Genomic DNA, 19,660 nt, shown 5'->3' with positions numbered 1-19,660 from the left:
GTCAATTATAGATCACATGAAGTTGAATAAGTTGCCTTACCTCCCTGACACTGGGGCTGAGCACAGATCAGAGAACGTTCTTTAACCTAACCTTGGTAGCAGTTGCAGGTAATGAACCTGGCCTTGATTTTTCTGTACTAAAATCTAGGTGCAACACATTTTCTGAAAAAAAATTGAAGTTAGCTGTCTGGGGAGGATATATATTGCTAAATTGGTAATTCGTTAATATACACAAAACCCTGGTTAAATTCCCAACATCATGTAAAACCAGCCTGTGGAACTAACCTGTGATCCCAGCTCACTGGAGATGTAATCAGGGGAATTAGGAGTTCACCATCATCCTCAGCTGCGTAAGAAATTTGAGGCCAGCTTGAGCTATATGGGATCTGGTATAAAAGAAAGAAAAATAAAGTCAACAGCCCAGTATGCAGTTAGTGCAGATTTTAGGATGTTGGATACAAACCCAGACACAGTCTTAAAATTATTCCTGGTTTTATGTTTTTAAAAGTATAGCTTAATTCTGAACGCTGTACATATCTAAGGTAAGACTTTTTTTTTCCCTAAGTTAAAAGATGGCTCAGCAGTTCAAGGCACCTATCCAAGGCTAGTAGCCTAATTTAGATCCTGGGACCCACATGATAGAAAAAGAAAACCAAATATCCTAAATTTTCTCCACATTTTTATTTACATACATGGCTTGGCGAACAAGCATCCAAGGTTGGTGAGACAGACAGACAGACAGACAGACACCCACATGTGTGTTTGTGTGCATGCATGTGTTTGCATGGGCATGGGCACACACACACACACACACAGACACACACACACACAATAAATAAATAAAAGTAATAAAATTTAAAATTTTCTTGAAATTGAAATTTCTCTTCAATGCTTTTAAGTGTAAACTGCAGGATTGATGAGAGTCCTTTATATTTACTAATAATAGAAACATCAGTAAAGGCTATGTACAACAATGCCTTAGTTGACACTTTTGACTGTATGCCTTCTTGTATTTGTGCTTATGGTCACTCAGTTTTGTCATTATTCAAAAACAGGAGTAGGTGAGCGCATGGTTTGTCTTAGTTAGACTATTCATATCTTATCACCCTCATCATTTTCCAAAACACATTTACTGTTTGGCTAATAAAAATAAATGTTTGCCATGACAATCTCATAAACCCTGAAGGTCTGCCTATTAGTGGTAATGCAGGGGTGTGGGGGATATCTTTACGACCAGGGAAAGAAGCCTAAGCAATTATCAACTAGTGAGTAGCCCTTCATGCTAAGCACTTAAACTGAACAACTGTTCCATTCTGGTTCATTTTCAGGAAAGTTGGCTTTTCCTATCAACTCTTACTCTAAATAAAAGGAAAATGTGATTTTCTTCAGAGAATTTTGAAGGAATTAAATCAAACTAAACTAAATATCTCATTGTTTTAGTTTTGCCTCTGTTTCATTTAATCGATTGATTTTTTTTCATAAAGGGTACATATTTACTGCTACACTTTATTTTTATGAGCATGCACAGTGTGTGTGTGAGTGTGTGTGTGTGTACATCTATGTGGGGAGATGCATGTTCATGTATGCAGGTGTGCAATTGAGGACCAAGCCTCAATAGCTTGTGATTCATTGCTGTTCATTTAATTCGGATGCAGAATCTCTCACTGACCCAAATGCTCACTGACCCTGTTAGTTCAACTTGCCAGTTTTCATGGGGAGCCCCTTGCCTCTACTCTCTGGGCACTGAGATTACAATTAGGTCACCACATCTGTCCAGGATGTATATGAGTACTGGGATTCAAATTCAGGTCTTGCACAGCAAGCACTTTACTTGATGTTTAACTCTTACCCTAGAATTATTTTTTCCTAACTTTTCCTTTGTGTATATATTTATAAAAAAGAAAAATCCTAAAGCATGATCAAGAGGTCCAGTTGGGAACTATTAGCAATGAAAAGCGAATTATATAGGTTTGAAATTTTTTATTTCAAACTAGTGAACATCATTCAAAAGGGCCAGAGTCGTGCATTATTCTGCCCATAATAAGCATCTTATTAACTTTAGTTATTTATTATACAGATATACTAAAGGAAAATGCTACATGCAAAAAGAACGTACAAATCAACCTGTCTAACTACTCAGAAAAAAATAACATCATACATCCATTTTCTGTCAAGGTTTACAATTATTGTGGTAAGACTATTTAAAATCACTTTGAATTTTTAATCTCTTAAGAACAGCAAAGTTTCTGAAATGAGCAGCAGGAAAGGCTGGGCATAATGAATAGTTTCAGAATTAGTTTGCACTTGTAAGAAAATAAAATCTGCACCTTTTTCAGTTCTGATGAGTTAGCAGAGAGGTGAGAGCAGTGGTTGAGATTTTTGAGTGTGGTGAGGAAGATAATAGGAACAGCAAATGTGCATTACTGCAGCTGAATTACTGGAGATTCAAATGCTTCTTTCCATGACTATTATTCTTTACTGAATTTGGTTTTCTCTATTATAGACCAAGAAATACATACATCATATAATGTATTTGATCAAACCTATCACCTCCCCTCCAGTTCCTCTTCTATGCCCCCTAGTGTTTATCCCTTCCACCTTTATGTTTTTACATTTTGTGTTGTTGCTGTTATTGTTGTGTGTAATTTTAAATCCACTGAACTTACTTAGTAACTTAATGTTATCTGCATAAACACGGCCATAAGTTCATCTACTATGCATGTGTAGATTCTCAGGGGCACATCCTTGAAGCAATATGGTGCTTTCTCTCATGAAAGCCATCAGTTGCACCTGATGACATTCCCTGTCCATGCTGAGATTTTATGTCTTGAACTTATAGTAGCTGTGAGTTCATAAGTGAACAGTCATACCTGACAAACACTATTTCACCACAGACATTGACTGTGACATTAAGGCCTCTTTCCACCCTCTTCCCACATGATGCCAGGGTCAAGGGGAAAGGAAATCTTCTATAACTGGACCCTTTAGAGTTGAGCACTCCAGATTCTCTGTTCTCTCCATGTAGAACAGTTGTGAGTCTCTGTATTATCTTCATCTACTGTTAAAAAAAAAAAGCTTTTCTGATGAGGATTCAGAAGTGTACTGATTTATGTGATTTCGGGGCATAAGGATAAGATTTTATGGAGCAGTTTATTACTATGTTCACTTAGCAGAATAATAGTATTAGGATCTCCCCTGTGGCCTATGATCAAGACAGCCATGGGTTCTTGCCCCAATTAAGAGTAGCAGCCATGAGTTACATCCTGTAGAGCAGGATTTAAAGCCTGACCATGGGTTTTGACATAGTTAACAGAACTAGCCTTGGGTTTGGGTCTTGTGAAACAAGACTTATGTCCAGTCAGAAAATGGTTTGTTATTCCCATGACATTTATGCCATTACTATAACAGTGGGAATGACTTACCAAGGCCATGGTTATTGTAGCTTACATGATTCACAGCTAGTTATGAATGATGACTACTACCCCCACCCTCCAGTAGACATTATACCACCTTCCAGCACTGTGGATGGATGGTAGTCAATATGGATGAAGCTTCAAAATTAATTCAAGTTTAATTTCCTCATGTCTTGTGACTCAAGTATATTGAATATTCTACAATAGTGTCCTTCGTTCAAGATCTGGAAGGCAACAAAGAACAATGTCAACAGCTGTAGGTTTTTTTAGGGAAGTACGGAATCCCACTGAACAAACTGATTAACAGTTAACATATAGTTAAACAATGCCCTAGGCCTGATCTTTTTGTTTGAGAGTCTATAGTATGCTGAGAAACATTTTCTTCCATTATAGGCTAACTGCAGTGAAACTGATTTTGTATATCTGCATGTATATATTGTAGAAAGCTTCAACAGTAATTGTTTTGACATACCATTTTCAAAGGTTCATCATGTTTTTTTTTATTCCTTACCCTACCTTCCCATCTTCCACCACACTGAACCCTTCCTGTTCTACTATTTACAGTTCTTTATTAATGCCTCCATCATTCTAAATTTGTGAATGTGTGTGTGTGTGTGTGTGTGTGTGTGTGTGTGTGTGTGTTTGTAAGGGGGTGTGAGTGTGGATGTATTCATGGGAAACAACTTAGTAAATTTAGTTCCCTCTTTCTACCATGTAGTTTTCCGGATTTAAGTCAATTGATCAGGCTTAGCTGCATGCTCTTTTCACACTAAATCATCTCCTCAGCCTCAGATTTTTTGGGATTTAGACACATTATTTTTCTGTTACAAAATAATATTAAAAATAAGGAGCTGGAAGTCTCTGAATTGTGTTTGAATCCAGACTGTCTGATTTTTTTTAAACTCTGCATTTCTTTCTTCCACTGTCAGGAGATGGATGCTATTTCTTTTATAGGACATTGTGGGGGTAGTAAAGCAGACTGACCACAGTAAATTTCAGTATAAAGTATCTGGATCAAGAAAAGTGTTGATTCTTATCCCCATTGTTGATTGGTTCAGTCTTAAAAGTACATGGGAGCATACAATGGTGTAGACTCCCAGCCTCTTTCCCAGAAATTGTTTCAGCATCATGTAGGTCTCATTTACTGTATCTTCCACAGGAAGGGGAAAACTGGAGTCAAGGAGGGTAATCTCAGTCTACTTACAGCTTTTATTCTTGAAAACTTAGTCTTGTGGTCATACCTGTAATACTATGGAAAGAAAGAAATATTATACAAAGAAAGAAAGAAATCAGTCACCCCTACACGCACACACACACACACACACACTCACACACACACAGACCTCTTAATATGAAAAGAGTGTAGAATCAGTATGTCGAAGTATTTATCTTGTTTGTGGCATACCAACCTCTAAGAAGAATATATTTCAGAATAGATGACGAACATGGAACATTTTCATCCCTGTTTGATTCTTATTTAGTGGAAATAAAAGAAAGTTTATCAAATAAGAATACTAGAGACAAGCTGATACTTGAAGTCAGTCCCTATATCCTACATATGTCTTGAAATCAGTAAGGTTTCTGCCTGTTTTCTTTCAGTTCTACTATCAATATATTTAGTATTTAGTCTAATACAGTGAGGAACTGTGCATTGGAAGCCAGGATATAGAAAGTCCATGAGTTAAGCCTGGGCCTGAACAAATGTGTAGTGGGGATCAGAATACAGAAAGCCCTTCATCTTCCAGGCAGAGGTCTGAATAAATGCTCTACTACTTGGTGGGAGGTAAACTAGAGCATCAAGAGAATTAGCATGAAAGCTTAAGGAGAAAAAGAGAGTCTATTAAGTATTATATTGTGCTTAGTAGTACTCTCCCCTCCTGTTCTGAACAAAATGACAAGCAAAATAATTGATTTCCACCAATCACTCTGCAATAACCCTCATCCCAGGTTTCAAAACACTTGGGAATTCAACAGTTAGCAAAAGTTTATACTGATTTATTTGTTCCTACTTCAGATGAAGACAAAAACTTTGAGGCTTCCAATTCTGAGATAAAAAATATTGATTATCTATGAATATCAAATTTCATAAATGATCTAGGAGCCAAGTAGCTGTTACAAAGTCCTTGTGCATATTGGTAGAGTGGATTACACATGAAATTTGCCAGATTTCTTCATGAACTGTGGTTGTTTATATACCATTCTCGCCTCTGTTTCCTATGCATGGGTGATTGCAGAACTGTCTGCTTCTCAACTTTCTGGCTGATCTTCACCTTCCCAGGTCATCCTGCCTTCAGGATTCAGCTTTACTGTCTCTGTCTTTCAAAGACATTTCTGAGTACTTCCCTATGCCAGTATTGTAACTTCTGTTCTTATCCTGTGCAGGTTTTCCACAGGTTTTCTTTTAACTTTTCTTTCCCTCTCGTCCAGAATTCTCCTCATGGAGAACATGGAGAATAATTGTTAAATAAGTAAATGATGCCCATGAAAGGCTCAATGAATGTTTTTGTTTTGATCTTTGTATCCACAGTAAAATATAAGTCTCCTAGTAGATTTGTAGTACTGATGTGGGGGGAACAAAGGAAAGAAGGAGCAAATGAGAGAAGAATAGAAGAAGGAAGGAGGAAAGAAAGGAGTGGCATCATAAACACAGCACTTTTCTTGAGCCTGGTGCCCTGAAATATGAGGCAGAAAATTGGTTCTGAATGTATTAAGAATTTAAGTTTAGAGGCAGGAATTGTATCTTAACTACTGAACAGAGTATCATTGGTCTTTGACATAGGAAATGGTAACTGTCTAAGGAATTATTACAAGTCTCTCTTTCATTCTGTTCCAGGAACTGGTGGTTGGTCCCCAGCAGATTCTAATGCCCAACAGTGGCTCCAGATTGACCTAGGAAACAGAGTGGAGATTACAGCTATAGCCACACAGGGAAGATATGGGAGCTCTGACTGGGTGACAAGCTATCGCCTGATGCTTAGTGACACGGGGCACAACTGGCAACAGTACAATCAAGAAGACAGCATCTGGGTAGGAAATTCTTTCCTTTTCCAGTGAATAAAGATGAGATGTGTTAATACTAACCAGTATGTGTCTCTGCCATCTTACAGTACCCAATCTGTGGGGGATTGATCACTGACCTGTGTCCATTCAGAAATAATGAGATTACACATAGGCCCTGATTCAAGTGTAGTTCTATCCCAAGGGAAATCAGAATATCAATATAGTTCACCTTTACTAGCAATTTTGATGATTTTAAGACAAAATCTTTTATATGATCTATAAAACTAGAAAACATGGTGACAAAAATCTGGTTGTCAATAAGACGGTGTCATTGGCTATCTTACTTTCTTTTGTCCCTTGCAATGTGGTAAAATTCTTACAATAAAACAATATAAGTGAGAATTTTCTTATGGTTTAAGGCTATCATCTATCCCAGCAGAAAATTCACAGCTGTGTAGGCTTGAGGAGGCTGGTCTCATAGCATCCATAATCTTTCTCTGGGTTCTTAACTATGGAATGCTACCACCCACAGTGGGCAGGTGTTCCTATCTCTACTAGGACAATCAAGATAGTTCCCTACAGACATGCTCAGATGTTCACCTAGACATGCTCAGATGTTCACCTATCAGCTGACTATAGATTCTGTTAAATTAACAATTAACAGTCACCATTATAATGGCTGAGGATATTTCTGCCAACATTAGTTTATGTAACTTGCTCAAATAACTAAACTATGTCACCTGTACAATGTTGCTAAGTGTCAGATTATGTGAGAGGAATATGTATACTTCTCTGATTGTGCTGAACAGCTATCATTCAAGGTTCAAAAAACATTAATATATAGAAAAAAATGGCAATGTTTAGACTTATACTGGCACTGTCAGTAATTATCAGTTTGAGATTGACACATGTTGTAAGTTATAAAATAGGACTTTATTTCCCACTGAAATCCCACATTTGTGAACTTCCTATAAGTACAACTTGTCAGGAAACCATAAGAAAAAAAAGCAGGGACAAGAGGCATATCTACCTGGAGATGTCTCTAGAGGCTGGAGTTTAGGGATTGGGTACTTGGCTAAGCATGCACAGTGCTTACAGTCAAAGGACAAGGATGGAGTTCAGATCCCTGAAACCCACAGAAAGGCCATGGAGTTGTGGTGGCAGGCATCGTGTCCCCCAGAGCATGCTGGCTATAAAGACTTGATGGAAAGACAATAGACACTAACTAAATAGATAATGAGTGGTAGAGACAAAAAGATACCTGAAGACAGCTTCATACATCCACACACCAGGGCACACCTCTGTGAGCATGAACACATGTATGAAATTATATGTGCATATGAAGATAGAAACAATGCTTTGAATAAAATAATATTAATAAATGCTATTTTTTCATTTAGGAGAAAAAAATCACAATTTTTTTTCTAAAAGAACATAAAATATGAACACATGGTGATATATAACATAGTCTTTCCTCTTCAAAGAAACTTTGGCTCCAGCCTTGACTTCACTTAAGTCATCTTTCAGTATTAGCCCAACCTTATTGTAAACAATGTATTTTAGATTCATTGATATTTGCTGCTGATTCTTTATCTGAGTCTCTAATTGAGACAGCGAATAAGGTAAATATCCTAGTTAGTTAGCAAACATGGTCTATTGTAATCTTTATGTGGGTCACTTACAACATTAGCTGCAATATTCTCACTGGGCATGGCTTCTTGACAAGTCCTGCATGGTCATTGAAGGGATTGTGTGATGTAGTTCCTGCCCTTGTAACAGAGCCAGCAGGGTGTGGGTCTCTATGAGTGTTGATGGTTGCTGGACAAGAGGCTTGTTTGTATTATACTTATAAAACTTCATGTTGTTCCTTTGGGAAATATTCTCCCTGCCACGATCATCACTGAATATCCCATCTGCCAGGGTTAATGACTTTATGATCTTCAGAAACAGCAAGTTTCCAGGAGGCAAAGCTATGACTTAACAAAACTGGTAAATGCTATGACCTTCAGAACATTGCTCAAGGCTGTGGGAAAGAACTCTGAAAGCATGAGTTCAAAAATATATAAACAGGATTTCTCAACTATGGAAAATATAAGATATAATATTAATGATATGAGGAGCTTCATGGACATAAAAGAACAGAGACAGCTGCAGTACGAGCCAGCTTGTCAGAAAGATACAAAGCCAGCAGATTCCTGAGTTCAAAGTCAGCCTGGGAAAAAGAGAATTTATGTCCAGATGTGGTCAGAGTAGAAATCTCAGAGCGATATCCCACCCAGCTATCTTATTGTCTGTGCTTAAAAAAGCACAAATCTCTGGGTTCATTTGCAATGTTAAGAAAAATGAGCTTGATCTCTTTTCCTAGGAGTCAAGGGGTGAATAGCAAAATTGCTAACTGGTAGAATAATCAAAGGGAGCCTGGAAGTGATAATTGAATTGGCATGTAAATAAAAGATTTGGGGCTTTGGTCTACAGAGCTGAGCTGTCTGATGATCTCCAGAGAAAGACGTGTCAAACAGAACACAGGCTGTCAGCTTCTACCCAGTGATTTGACTTTTGAGTCTTTTTTTTTTTTGCTGTTCCCAAACACCCCTTCCTCAGAACCCCTCAGCAATCTGAGGCTGATCTTTGGCTGCTTTTCATTTTGAAAATAATCTTAGAATGCTTGTCTATCTATTTTCTCAATATTGAAGTCAACATCAATTTTTACAGATTTGTGCTTGCTTTGCTGTTGAGTTTGTAGTGAGAAATAAGCATTCTTTCTGTCATGGGAGCAATTTTAAATTTTTATGTTGACTTTAGGGGTGAAATTGAATGTGAGATCATTTATTTTCTGTGGAGTTTTTTATAAGAACTGGTTGTTTTCAGACAAAATTGCAGTTTTGAGTTATTTTGTTTCCATGTTTTTAAAAATGTTCCAAGTTTCATTTCCTTCAGATCTAAATGCCCTTCTCTCAGCCCCTCTATGACTCAGGAAACATTTCAAGGAAGCCTGTCTCTGTGCCTGTGGAACAGCTAGCAAAGGACTCTAAACCTTGCTTGACCTGTTGATTCACTTAAATTTCAAAAGTTTATTTGTTTTTATTTTTCCTTTCAAGGCAACCACCCCACTCTTATACATCTATGGAAAATTAAGCCTTTACAAACTGGACTAATTTTAGGGTGTTTAGAAAAAGAACTATGGAATCACCAAGGTTCTTAGAGCTACAGGTTGTTTGGAAAGACTTCACTCACCCTATCCTGTAAACCCTCAACAGTCTTGACAATGACCAGGCCCCATTAGTCAAAATTAAGTTTTATTTCTAATTATACTTGCTTTTGAAATTACAGTCTGTTTCTCCTTTCTTACTAACTTTTTTAGAAGATTCTCATTTTTTTCTTACTTGAATTGTGAACCTTGTCAGATCTATTCTGAAAGAACAATATTAAACATCATTGTTTAATTTATACACTGCTAAAAATAGAAGTAAAAAATCATTAACTATATCCGTGTATTGCAAATACTGTCTAAACACTGAAAAGGCCTAGGAGAGTACGTCAAACTGGTATTTTAAAAACATTTCACAAAAAAATACTCCTTCTTACCTAATATTGGAACTTATATCAAAATATGCTGTGGTCAAATACATTGTCTTATTGCCTTAGGTATGAGAGATGGCATAGCACATGGAACATTTGCCATAAAGGCATGAGGATCTGAGTTCCATTCCCTAGTATGTGTATGTGTACGTGTACGTGTATATATATATATATATATATATATATATATATATATATATATATATGATAAGAGAAAAAAGAAAAGAAAAAAGGAAAACAAAAGAAAAAGTGGACATGGGGCCATACTTGTAATCCTAACTCTGGAGAATAGGAAATGGGTGACCTCTTGTGTTTGCTGGCTAGCCAGTCTAGTCAAACTAGTGATTTCCAAGTTTAGTTAGAAAACATTTCTCAAAACATAAGGTGAAAATAATGCTGACCTCTGGCCTCAACATACCAACATAAATATGCATGCAAGCACATACATGTACACACTACACACACAATAAATTACCTTAACTTTTCCTTCTGAAATTTTAGTTTAATTTTCTCTGTAGAAGTAAAGTCACAGACTCTGGAAATAAAATAGACAAAGAGATAGAAATTTTTTAACGCAACTATTTGAATGAGTCATTTTAATTTTTCATATAACCCTACTACTTAAACCCATCAATACTAAATATCAGCTTCATTAAGTATGCTGGCTGAGAGCAGTAGAGAAATTCTTGAACAGACATTTCCATGGACTTTTAAGAATAGATTTAGCTTTTTTTTTGTATGTGTGTGCCATATGAGAATGTGTACATATGCTTACTGACATGAATGTGAAATGACACATATAGATGTTCAACTTCCTCTTTACAGTTTGATATGTGTCCATGTGTAGTATTATTTATGGAATCCCATGGAAGATACTGAGAGTATCTTCATTTATGGTTTTCTCCTTTTTCTTTTCTTTTTTTTTTTTTTGAAACAGGTTCTCTCAATGAACCCAGAGCTCACTCTTTATCTAGAGTAGCTGGACAGCTTGTTCTAAGGTGCTATTGTTTCTTGAGCAACAGGATAATAAACACTCAGCTTTTAGTTCTCGGAATTAAAACTGAGGTCTTCATGATTGTGAAGTCAACACCTTCCATGCTGAGCCTTCCCTTTAGCATCTTGTTTTAAGTGTATGTGGGTGTGTGTGCATGTGCATGTGCATGTGTGTATGCACGTGAATGTGCATGTCCGTGTGTGTGTGTTTGTGTGTGTGTTGCCATGGATGAAATTTATGACCTGAGTCATGACAGGCAAGTTCTCTCTCAATACTTTTATCACATGGCTCATTTGGTTATCTGCAAAGGCCTGAAGTTTGATATGATTCCATTTATAATACTTTTGAAAATAGGTATGCCAGATTATATAAATAGCACACTTAGTATGGTGCATCAATTGATTGGCACCCAGGTTCACTTCTGAATAAGGACCTTTAAAAGACACCTTTGAAATAGACAGGACAAAATCCCAGTGCACTACAAATCCAATTTGGAGAGTTTCTGATCTGATACTCAGTGGATCATTCATGAATGATCCATTGAGCAGCCACTTAGTAAAGCCTCATAATTTATTAACAAACTGAGCTCCTGGCCACTCACTGATCAGTGAAGGTATCTCAGGCACAGATTTGGCAACAAATTTAAGATACCTAGTGGATCTAAAGTCTCTCTAAATTGTGATGTAGACAGGCCAGAGAATACAAAGATTAAAATTCTAACTTTGAGTAGCAGCCTGAGCCAGAGAGTTTTGCTTTGTGTGAGTTGGTAGGATACACTTGTAAGTTAGATGACAAGCTGCAAATGTCTGTTCTCCAATTCTGCTCTGTGTTTTCCAGTAATATAACTCAAGTAATCAGGCTAGAGGACAGAGGATTTACACACTGAGCCTTTTTCTGAGCTTAGTATTTAGCTCTGCAGTGAGACAGTACAAATAAACTACTTGATTCTCCTGCTTGCTGTTACACATCCATCAAAAGTTACAATAATTTTTTTCTGTGATTCAATCCATGTCTTTTCTACTTGACTTTCAAGTCACTTAAAATCACTGATGACATCAGCACTGCCACACTCTCTTCATTGTATTCACAAAAAACAAAACAAAACAAAAAAAAAACAAAAAAAACCCACAAAACCAGAAGCATAGATAACTAGTGTGAGTCCTGGGGTCTAAAATTTCTCTGCCTGTGTTTTCCTTTTTCAAATCTGGTCACCACATTATCTTTGTAATAATTTGCTTAAATTATCTTCTGCAAGGGTACTCCAAGAAGCCCATTGCAGGTCCAGATTTCAGACAAACATTTGCTGCTGGTACATTCTTCTGTTTGGATCATGTAGATATCTAGCTGACCTGCCACTCACATCTTCCTCAACTCTAAGCAGTCCACGAAAGACCACCTTGCATTTGATGCAGGTCACTTTTTCCAAGAGGGTAGAGCTCTACTCATTCTTTACATGATAACATGAATACGGTTGTCTGAAGTATGTGAAGAACATGGATAAGATCCCTGGGGAAACCAATAACTTGTGGATTCATGTCCTTGAGGAAACGAAGAAGTTTTCAAGGCAGTATCTATGAACGGATAATCCTAGTTCAGAAGACAGCTTCCCAAAGTTCAAAGTGATTTCCTTTGCTTATCTGTCTCCTGGACATTTACTTCTGTACAGCACATCTTTAACCAGACCTACAAGCACAGGGACACTCTGATAAGATTATGAGCACATTATTTTATCTCTTATTGATGCATAGTAAGTTTCTTCTATTTCACAGAAGACACTGACATTTCAAAAGTTCAAGAAAGCTCGCCTTTATCACAGTGACTGATCCAATTTACAAACACAGCTCCTCATGTAAATAATGTCTAAACACAAGCCAATAGGTAGTAGCTTAGCCTAAAAGCACTAGCAGTCAGAAATAGATGCTCTCTGATTATACAGATGAAGCAGCCTTCACCAAGATTACAGAATATAATGTTCAGCTAAATCAAAGCAGAAACTCAAGCCTCCCTGGAAATTCTGCTATAAAGTATTTTGTGGGAAGATGTGATGGACAGAAAACTGCTTAATCTGTGTTTCTACTCAGCTTCCTGACAGCAGCTACAGTGTGAAGAACAGCCTCCCATTCCTACAGCCATGTACCCATAAGGAATTGTATTCCCTCAAAGTGTTACCTAGAGTAAATGCCTCTCCTTTACATTGCTTCCTGTCAGCCAGAAAAGCCACAGATATACCAGCCTTTCACTGTCCTCTGAGTACCTTGTGTCTCCTTCAGATTCATTTTGCATTTCTTGTTTGCAGGATCATACTCCTTTTTACTAACCAATACTTCAGCCTATGGATTGTGATGTTTTATGGTTTCTGTCATTTTCTAGACTCTGTTTGCACATATAAGGCTGCATTGGTTACACAACACTTTCTCAACTCTGAGGTCAATTGAAACAATGGATTACACATTTCAGCCATCAGTTCCCTAATTTAATCATCGAACAGCTCCCAAATTTTCTGGGAGATGCTCTTCTATCTTCTTAATTTACACACATTTATTCGCCAAATATTTCTTATCATGTCCTGAGTATTGATCACTGTTTGATATAGTATTTTAAGCCTACCAACTTCAGAAAATAATTTGAGAGAAAGAAGCTCATTAATATTGACATATGTTTTTTAAACTCTCATTTTACGCCTAGTGCCAGGCTATATGAAGAGAGACTTAAAAATGCACTCTCTTCCTCTCCTGTATATCCAGAACCAATAAGAGACTAAATTATGGCTCCTATGTAACACAGCCTGCATTTTAACATGTACTTAGTATTTGCTACACATTTCTGTGCATTCTGAAAATAAAGGCAGATGTTGTGTGTTCCGTTCTGTCACTTTCTGACTTGGGACAGGTCTACTCAGTGAAACTTGTCCTGCCTTAGTCCCTGATACCCCTGAGTGTACAGGTAAGCCCAGGGTCAAACCTATCGTTTTGTTTATTTGATCTTTTTTTATGAGAGTTCAAGGCATGCATTCATAGACAAAGCCCTTCACATTTGTATAGAGAACATTCTTAGCCTCTGCTCCATCTTCACAGTTTTTATCTTAACACCTTTAACATAAGGTAATAAGACTACATAGAACAACATACCATCAAAGACGTTTGCTGTGATTTTTGTTGCCTGGAACACAGTGGTTTACTCATTATTGGTCCCAGCCTCAGGCCTCCAGAGTACTATAACTAAGGAAACCAGCCACTGCGGCTAGTGACTGCCCAGATTTTAAAGATATATCTTTCATTTGTTTCCTCACACATACACACTTAGAAGTATACACTATGCTTGTTAGTTTTTGAGCTAAACATTAAAGACCAAAGAGGAAGGATAAATAGTACTATGTGTTTTGCAAAAAGACTAAGGAATTATATTACTTTATGTTTATTTAATATTACATAAAATACATGTTTGTGTATAAGCATATATACTAATTAAAGCTATGCTACTTGGAATGACAATATACACCCAGAAACAAAATCCATTATCTAACTCAAAATTTTTTGAGTTTAAAAAAACTAATCAGTTGTTGGTCAGGGGAGTCCATGAGACTCTAAGGAATCTAGGTTATCATTGTTATCCTTGGTACAGAAAAAGAAGGCTCAACTCTACTGCCGAAGACACCACACTCTCTGGACATAGAACTTGTAGGGATTAATGTAGTTCTGAGCTCGAAGATGCCCTGAGGATTAGTAAAAATAATGTTCAAAGGAGCCACGAAAGCTGCTCCAGAAAAAAAGTAGCCAGTATCCCTATCCAGCCTATAACGCCTACATACCACAACAATGACCAATCTGGCAAGATATTCCTGAAGGTGCAGGAGTGGTATTTATGTCCTGGGAGTAATTAACTGCAGCCTGGACTTGAACTTAAGGCCTTGGTAGGAAGGAATTCATATCTGCTACTGCATTACTAGCCAACTACACAAGGCTGCAGAGGCCATGGGGCCTATAGGAAATCTTCCTGTACCTGTTTTCTTAAACCAGTATAATCTCTGACTGCATTGTGAATACTTATCTTCATACCCACAGATATGTGCAGCTCTTACCCTCATCAAAGAAGTTTTTTTTTTATAGCAGACAGACAACTACAGAAGCCAGGACTGGAGAAAATGCAGGATCAACTGCCCATGGGATGCCTCTCCACAACTAATATATTTATAATACAACCCAACAACACCTAAGGCTCAAGGACTATTACAAATGAGGAGAAATACTGTACGAACGAGATGAACAGATAATCTGCTGTGAGACAGTCTTGTCTAAAAAGAACAAGAAAATTAAAAGAAGTAGGGGGTGGGATTAGGGATAAGCATCTGGGTGGAAATGGAGAAGTGAGAGGTGAATATAATCAAAAGACGTATGAAATTCTCAAAGAATGGATAAACATATGAATACATATATACCTATACATGAATTTTTCAGTAAAACTCCCAAATAACTAACACAAGCTGTTTTAAACAGAAATAAATGAAAAACTCTATACACCCAGGCTCTCAACATAACAGAGACCACCAGTGCAAAATTCAGTTGCCACCATGAAGTAGGTTGGATTCCTGCTGTGCCACTGAATAGAATTGTAACTTGCCCTGCCTTAGAATATCATTGATACCAGCTGTGGCAGGTGTAGACATACTTGCTTCCTAACATCCAGCCTTCATTCCTCCACACTTCCTGCTCAAGCAAAGTGGCTTACAGATTACCTTGCTTGGGGTGTTAGAAAGTACCTGGAAATGGAGTCTTATAGTCACATTGATCCAGCTTTAAATCCCGAAGTATAGACTTCTGAAGCTCAGTGTTCTCTTTGAGATGCCCAGTGGCTGTCTATGGTCTTTGCTAACCTGGGATACCCTTAAGCGTGAAGGAATCCTGCTGAAGAGGGAGGAAGAAACAAGTGTCCTAACGAACAGCTGGTTTTTGCTCCAGCCTCAGCAGGCTTCCTTCTAGGCCTCTGACTTTATACTTAATCTTAAAATTTCCTGACTGATGCTCATCTGTTTGTATTTTTTAATGTAAGAACTAGCTGTGATGTTTCAGGGCACTTTCCTGTGTGGGGTCCAGCCTCTTCAGGAAGCTAATGCTTTCTCACATTTATTCCGAAGGTATTTACATACATTCCATGGACAGGGAGTCATTATGCAGTCATCAGAATTAATATTCATATGGACACTTTCTATGAAAAGTCAGATAACTGCAATCCCCACCCTGGGTGCATTTATAGTGGGATATGATCAAGCAGCTAATATAAAAGGACTGGAACAATATGCTTAAAATTAATTATTCTAAATCCAGTTATGAAATTAAATTTGTTGTCAATGTACTCCATGTTGCCCAGGAACTTCTGTGTATAATATTTTCAATATATATAAATCAATTAGGTTCTGAAGACTTTCTCCTTAGAATAGAAGAAATCAGAATAGATATTTCAATTTTAACATATTTTTTGCTTCTTTAAATTTACTGGATTGAATTAATTATAATATCTGAGAGAGAGAGAGAGAGAGAGAGAGAGAGAGTTATTTTTAATTGCCTTCTCTTTACTGATGTGTGTGTATGTGTATGTGTGTATGTGTACTGATGTACACACACATGTGTGTGCCTGCATATGGAAGCCAGACCTAAAATTTAGGTCTTCTGTCAGGTATTTATGGAGACAGTTTTTCTCAGTAGGCTGGATCTCTTGAGTTTGGCTCTGCTGGGTGAGCACTAGTAGAACTCAGGGATCTGCTTGTCTCTTCCTGTCCAGTGCTTGGATTACAAATGCACATTCCCACATCCAACTTTTCACTTGGGTTCATGGGCTTGGACTCAGATCCTTACTTTGCACACCAAGCACTTTACAAACCAAGCCATCTCCACCCCCATTACTGAGCTTCTTATACTGTACATGCAATTTGTGTTTCATCTTTAAGCTGTTGTTTTCTTCTATATTTTGTCTCTGCTTTGAAGTTTAAAATAATCTCTGGCTCTGATAGATAACTAAATCCCTATGAAGCTTAGTTCCCTCCCTTGAAAAGCAAGTGTAATTTGGATGCTGTCCTCATATAACCTGCAAAAAGGGATTTTCAAAAATGAGCATGCCTCAAAATGCCCCACAGTGCTTGTTAAGGCAGTGTGCTGAGATCTGCTTGTAGAACATCTGACCTAATAGGTCAGAGTCGGGCCAAAAATTTAAATTTCTAAAAAAATATCAAGTGATTGTGGGGCAGCTGGTCAGGCCCTCACTTTGTGAAGCTCTCTGTAAACCATAAGTTTATTCATGCATTTGATGAATTTGACCAGAGCTAAAAGTGGTGAAAACCACGACCATTATTAAAGCCAGTGTGTGACATCCACTTAGTTCAGGTAACTAGAGGACACCTATTCTCAGTTTCTTTAATTTGAGTTTTGTATACAAAAGAAAGAACAAGCCTAAGGTGTCAGATTTTTTTCTTTCTTTCTTTTTTTTTTTTTGTCATAAACTGAAAGCTCAATGGGACAGATAATCTCTCCTTGGGCAGAGTTATGCAGGCAAGCTCATTAAAGACAATTAGCTCAGAGGCCTTGCAGCAATCAGAGGAGCTATAGAAGAGCCTTTGGGTCATACAGATGCTGAAAGTAAAGAACTTTAGGTCAAATTCTGAAACGCCAGGTATCTACTAGGTATATAGTCAAATGGAAAGCCCAGGAAAGAGCTCCTGGAAACAAAGACTCCTCCTGGCTTTTAAGAAAGGAAAAAAAGCTCAAAGAAAACTCATCTTCAATAAGATTATTAAGCTCATTATCACAGTAGCAGCCAGTGCTAAGGAGAAAAGTGTGATATAAAAACCATAAGTCACAATTGCTCTTAAGGAAGTCTTTATTGTTGTTGCCTCAGTGTGAGCTCAAGCAAAGAGCGATAATGCAAAGTTGACAGATGCAGGGTAATCATAAAAATGGACCAACTCCACAAGCAAAATATGGAGTGTGCAGAGTTGATTTGTTTCATGTCTATGCCTATATGTCATGTCTATAATGGTTCACATGAAGAAAATCCTTCCTCTGTCTAATAGTATACAGATACTTTATACACTGTTTTGAAACACAGGAAAATGCCAAATGGGACCACAACATGTAACTGGCATCCCCAACTTGCCTTGAAAATAATTATTATACTCTGTAACCCTCGAATATATTAGAAACTGAGCTATAGCCTATAAATGAAGATACTATTGATTTGTTTTCTTCAAAGGTATTAGAGAGAACAGCTCCCCAGAGAAGAAGGGAACTCATCAGTTAAGAACTCACAGACCTGATTTCAGTTTGGTTTTCATCATCCATGTATGGATAGTCACAACCACTTGCAACTCCAGCTCCAGTGGATCCAATACCTGTAGCCTCTGCTGGCATTGCACTCATTTACACACACACACACACACACACACACACTTAAAACTACAACTTTAAAAAAATAGGGCCCTTAGAACTGTACTGTACTGAAGTTATCAAAAAATCCTGCATCACTCATTTCTTGACTTAACTCTTACTATTGAAAAGAAAAGCGAAAGCGGTTACCTATACCTAGCATAGTACAATCAGAACTCCATGCGGACTGTAGGGGACAGGTTTGTCACCACTAGCTGTTCTTCCCATGGTGATTAATGGTGGAGGGCAGAGGCAGTCCCCTTTAATCCCCACCACCACCCTTTATTGCACATGGACATCAGTCTTTAAAGGAAAAGGCCTTTTTCCAGTCTGTCAATCATACTGGGAAAATGCTCACCATGCATACCTTCCTGGCAGTGTTTTCTGCTCACCTGACAGCTTCTCCTGTTTCTTTAGATGAATCATCAGTGTAGATAATCAACATGCTTATACGTTAATTGGGAGGTGTTTTTCTTTGTTGGGATGGCTGGTTGGGGCTATCTATTGTAAAAAAGATGCGGAGAGCTGCCATCTCCACCATTGCGGATGGTGGGGTCTCCGTGCTAGGAGACTCTAGACTGCCTCCAGCCAGCCTCTAGTGCTATAGAGAGACTGTCCCCGGCCTGAGGCACTCTCCGTGGGTCCTTTTGCCTCTCTACTAAGCACAACACTAATCTTTGTTTCCTCAGATGTCAGTTCAAGAGCCCCTATTTATTTCAGTGAGAATGCGCGTCTTGGTCGCCTAGTGGCATCGCCTCTGTCCTTGTTTATGCTTCCTTCCTCCCTCTTCCTTCCTCCCTCGCTGGTCCCCACCCTCATGAGAGTTATACTAGTGGATCTTACTCTGTGCGTCATCATCTTTTTGGTTTGTGAAGGCAGCGGTTAAGGGCACAAAGACAGTCATGGGGACATTTATGTAAATATGTTTCATTGCCACACTGCATCTGAACGGTGTGTAGTATTTTCCCAGTCAGCTTTGCCATACGGACGTCAATCATTTGAGAGAAATTATTCAGATTTTATTTTTATAGTCGTGGTAATAAAACCTAACCAAAAGGTTTCCTGTTCAGAAGTTTCCCTGACTCTCATCCCAAGATATTCGCTCACATTAACAAATTAAAGTGCCTGAAGCATAACTCATTTACCTGTATACTAAAACCCCTGTTGTATTGATTTTTTTATGATAAGCCTTTTTACCTCTGTAAATATACATATATACATATATATATATATATATATATATATATATGTGTGTGTGTGTG

At 37.8% G+C, this 19,660-nt stretch overlaps 1 protein-coding gene across 3 annotated transcripts in view; it reads left to right on the top strand.

Moving 5' to 3' along the window:
• Positions 1–19,660, top strand: part of LOC114626443 (contactin-associated protein like 5-1) — an 867,232-nt gene that overhangs the window by 211,021 nt on the left and 636,551 nt on the right. For all 3 annotated transcript variants that reach the window (XM_028773852.1, XM_028773850.1, XM_028773851.1), the window contains exon 3: positions 6,247–6,440. In XM_028773852.1, the coding sequence (XP_028629685.1) occupies positions 6,247–6,440 (194 nt within the window). The remainder of the gene's footprint in view (positions 1–6,246; positions 6,441–19,660) is intronic.

This window comes from Grammomys surdaster, unplaced genomic scaffold, assembly GCF_004785775.1.
Source record: "Grammomys surdaster isolate TR1022 unplaced genomic scaffold, NIH_TR_1.0 235, whole genome shotgun sequence".
Lineage (NCBI taxonomy): Eukaryota > Metazoa > Chordata > Mammalia > Rodentia > Muridae > Grammomys > Grammomys surdaster.
Note: the sequence above shows the minus strand (reverse complement) of the source record. Positions and strands in the feature narration are given on the sequence as shown.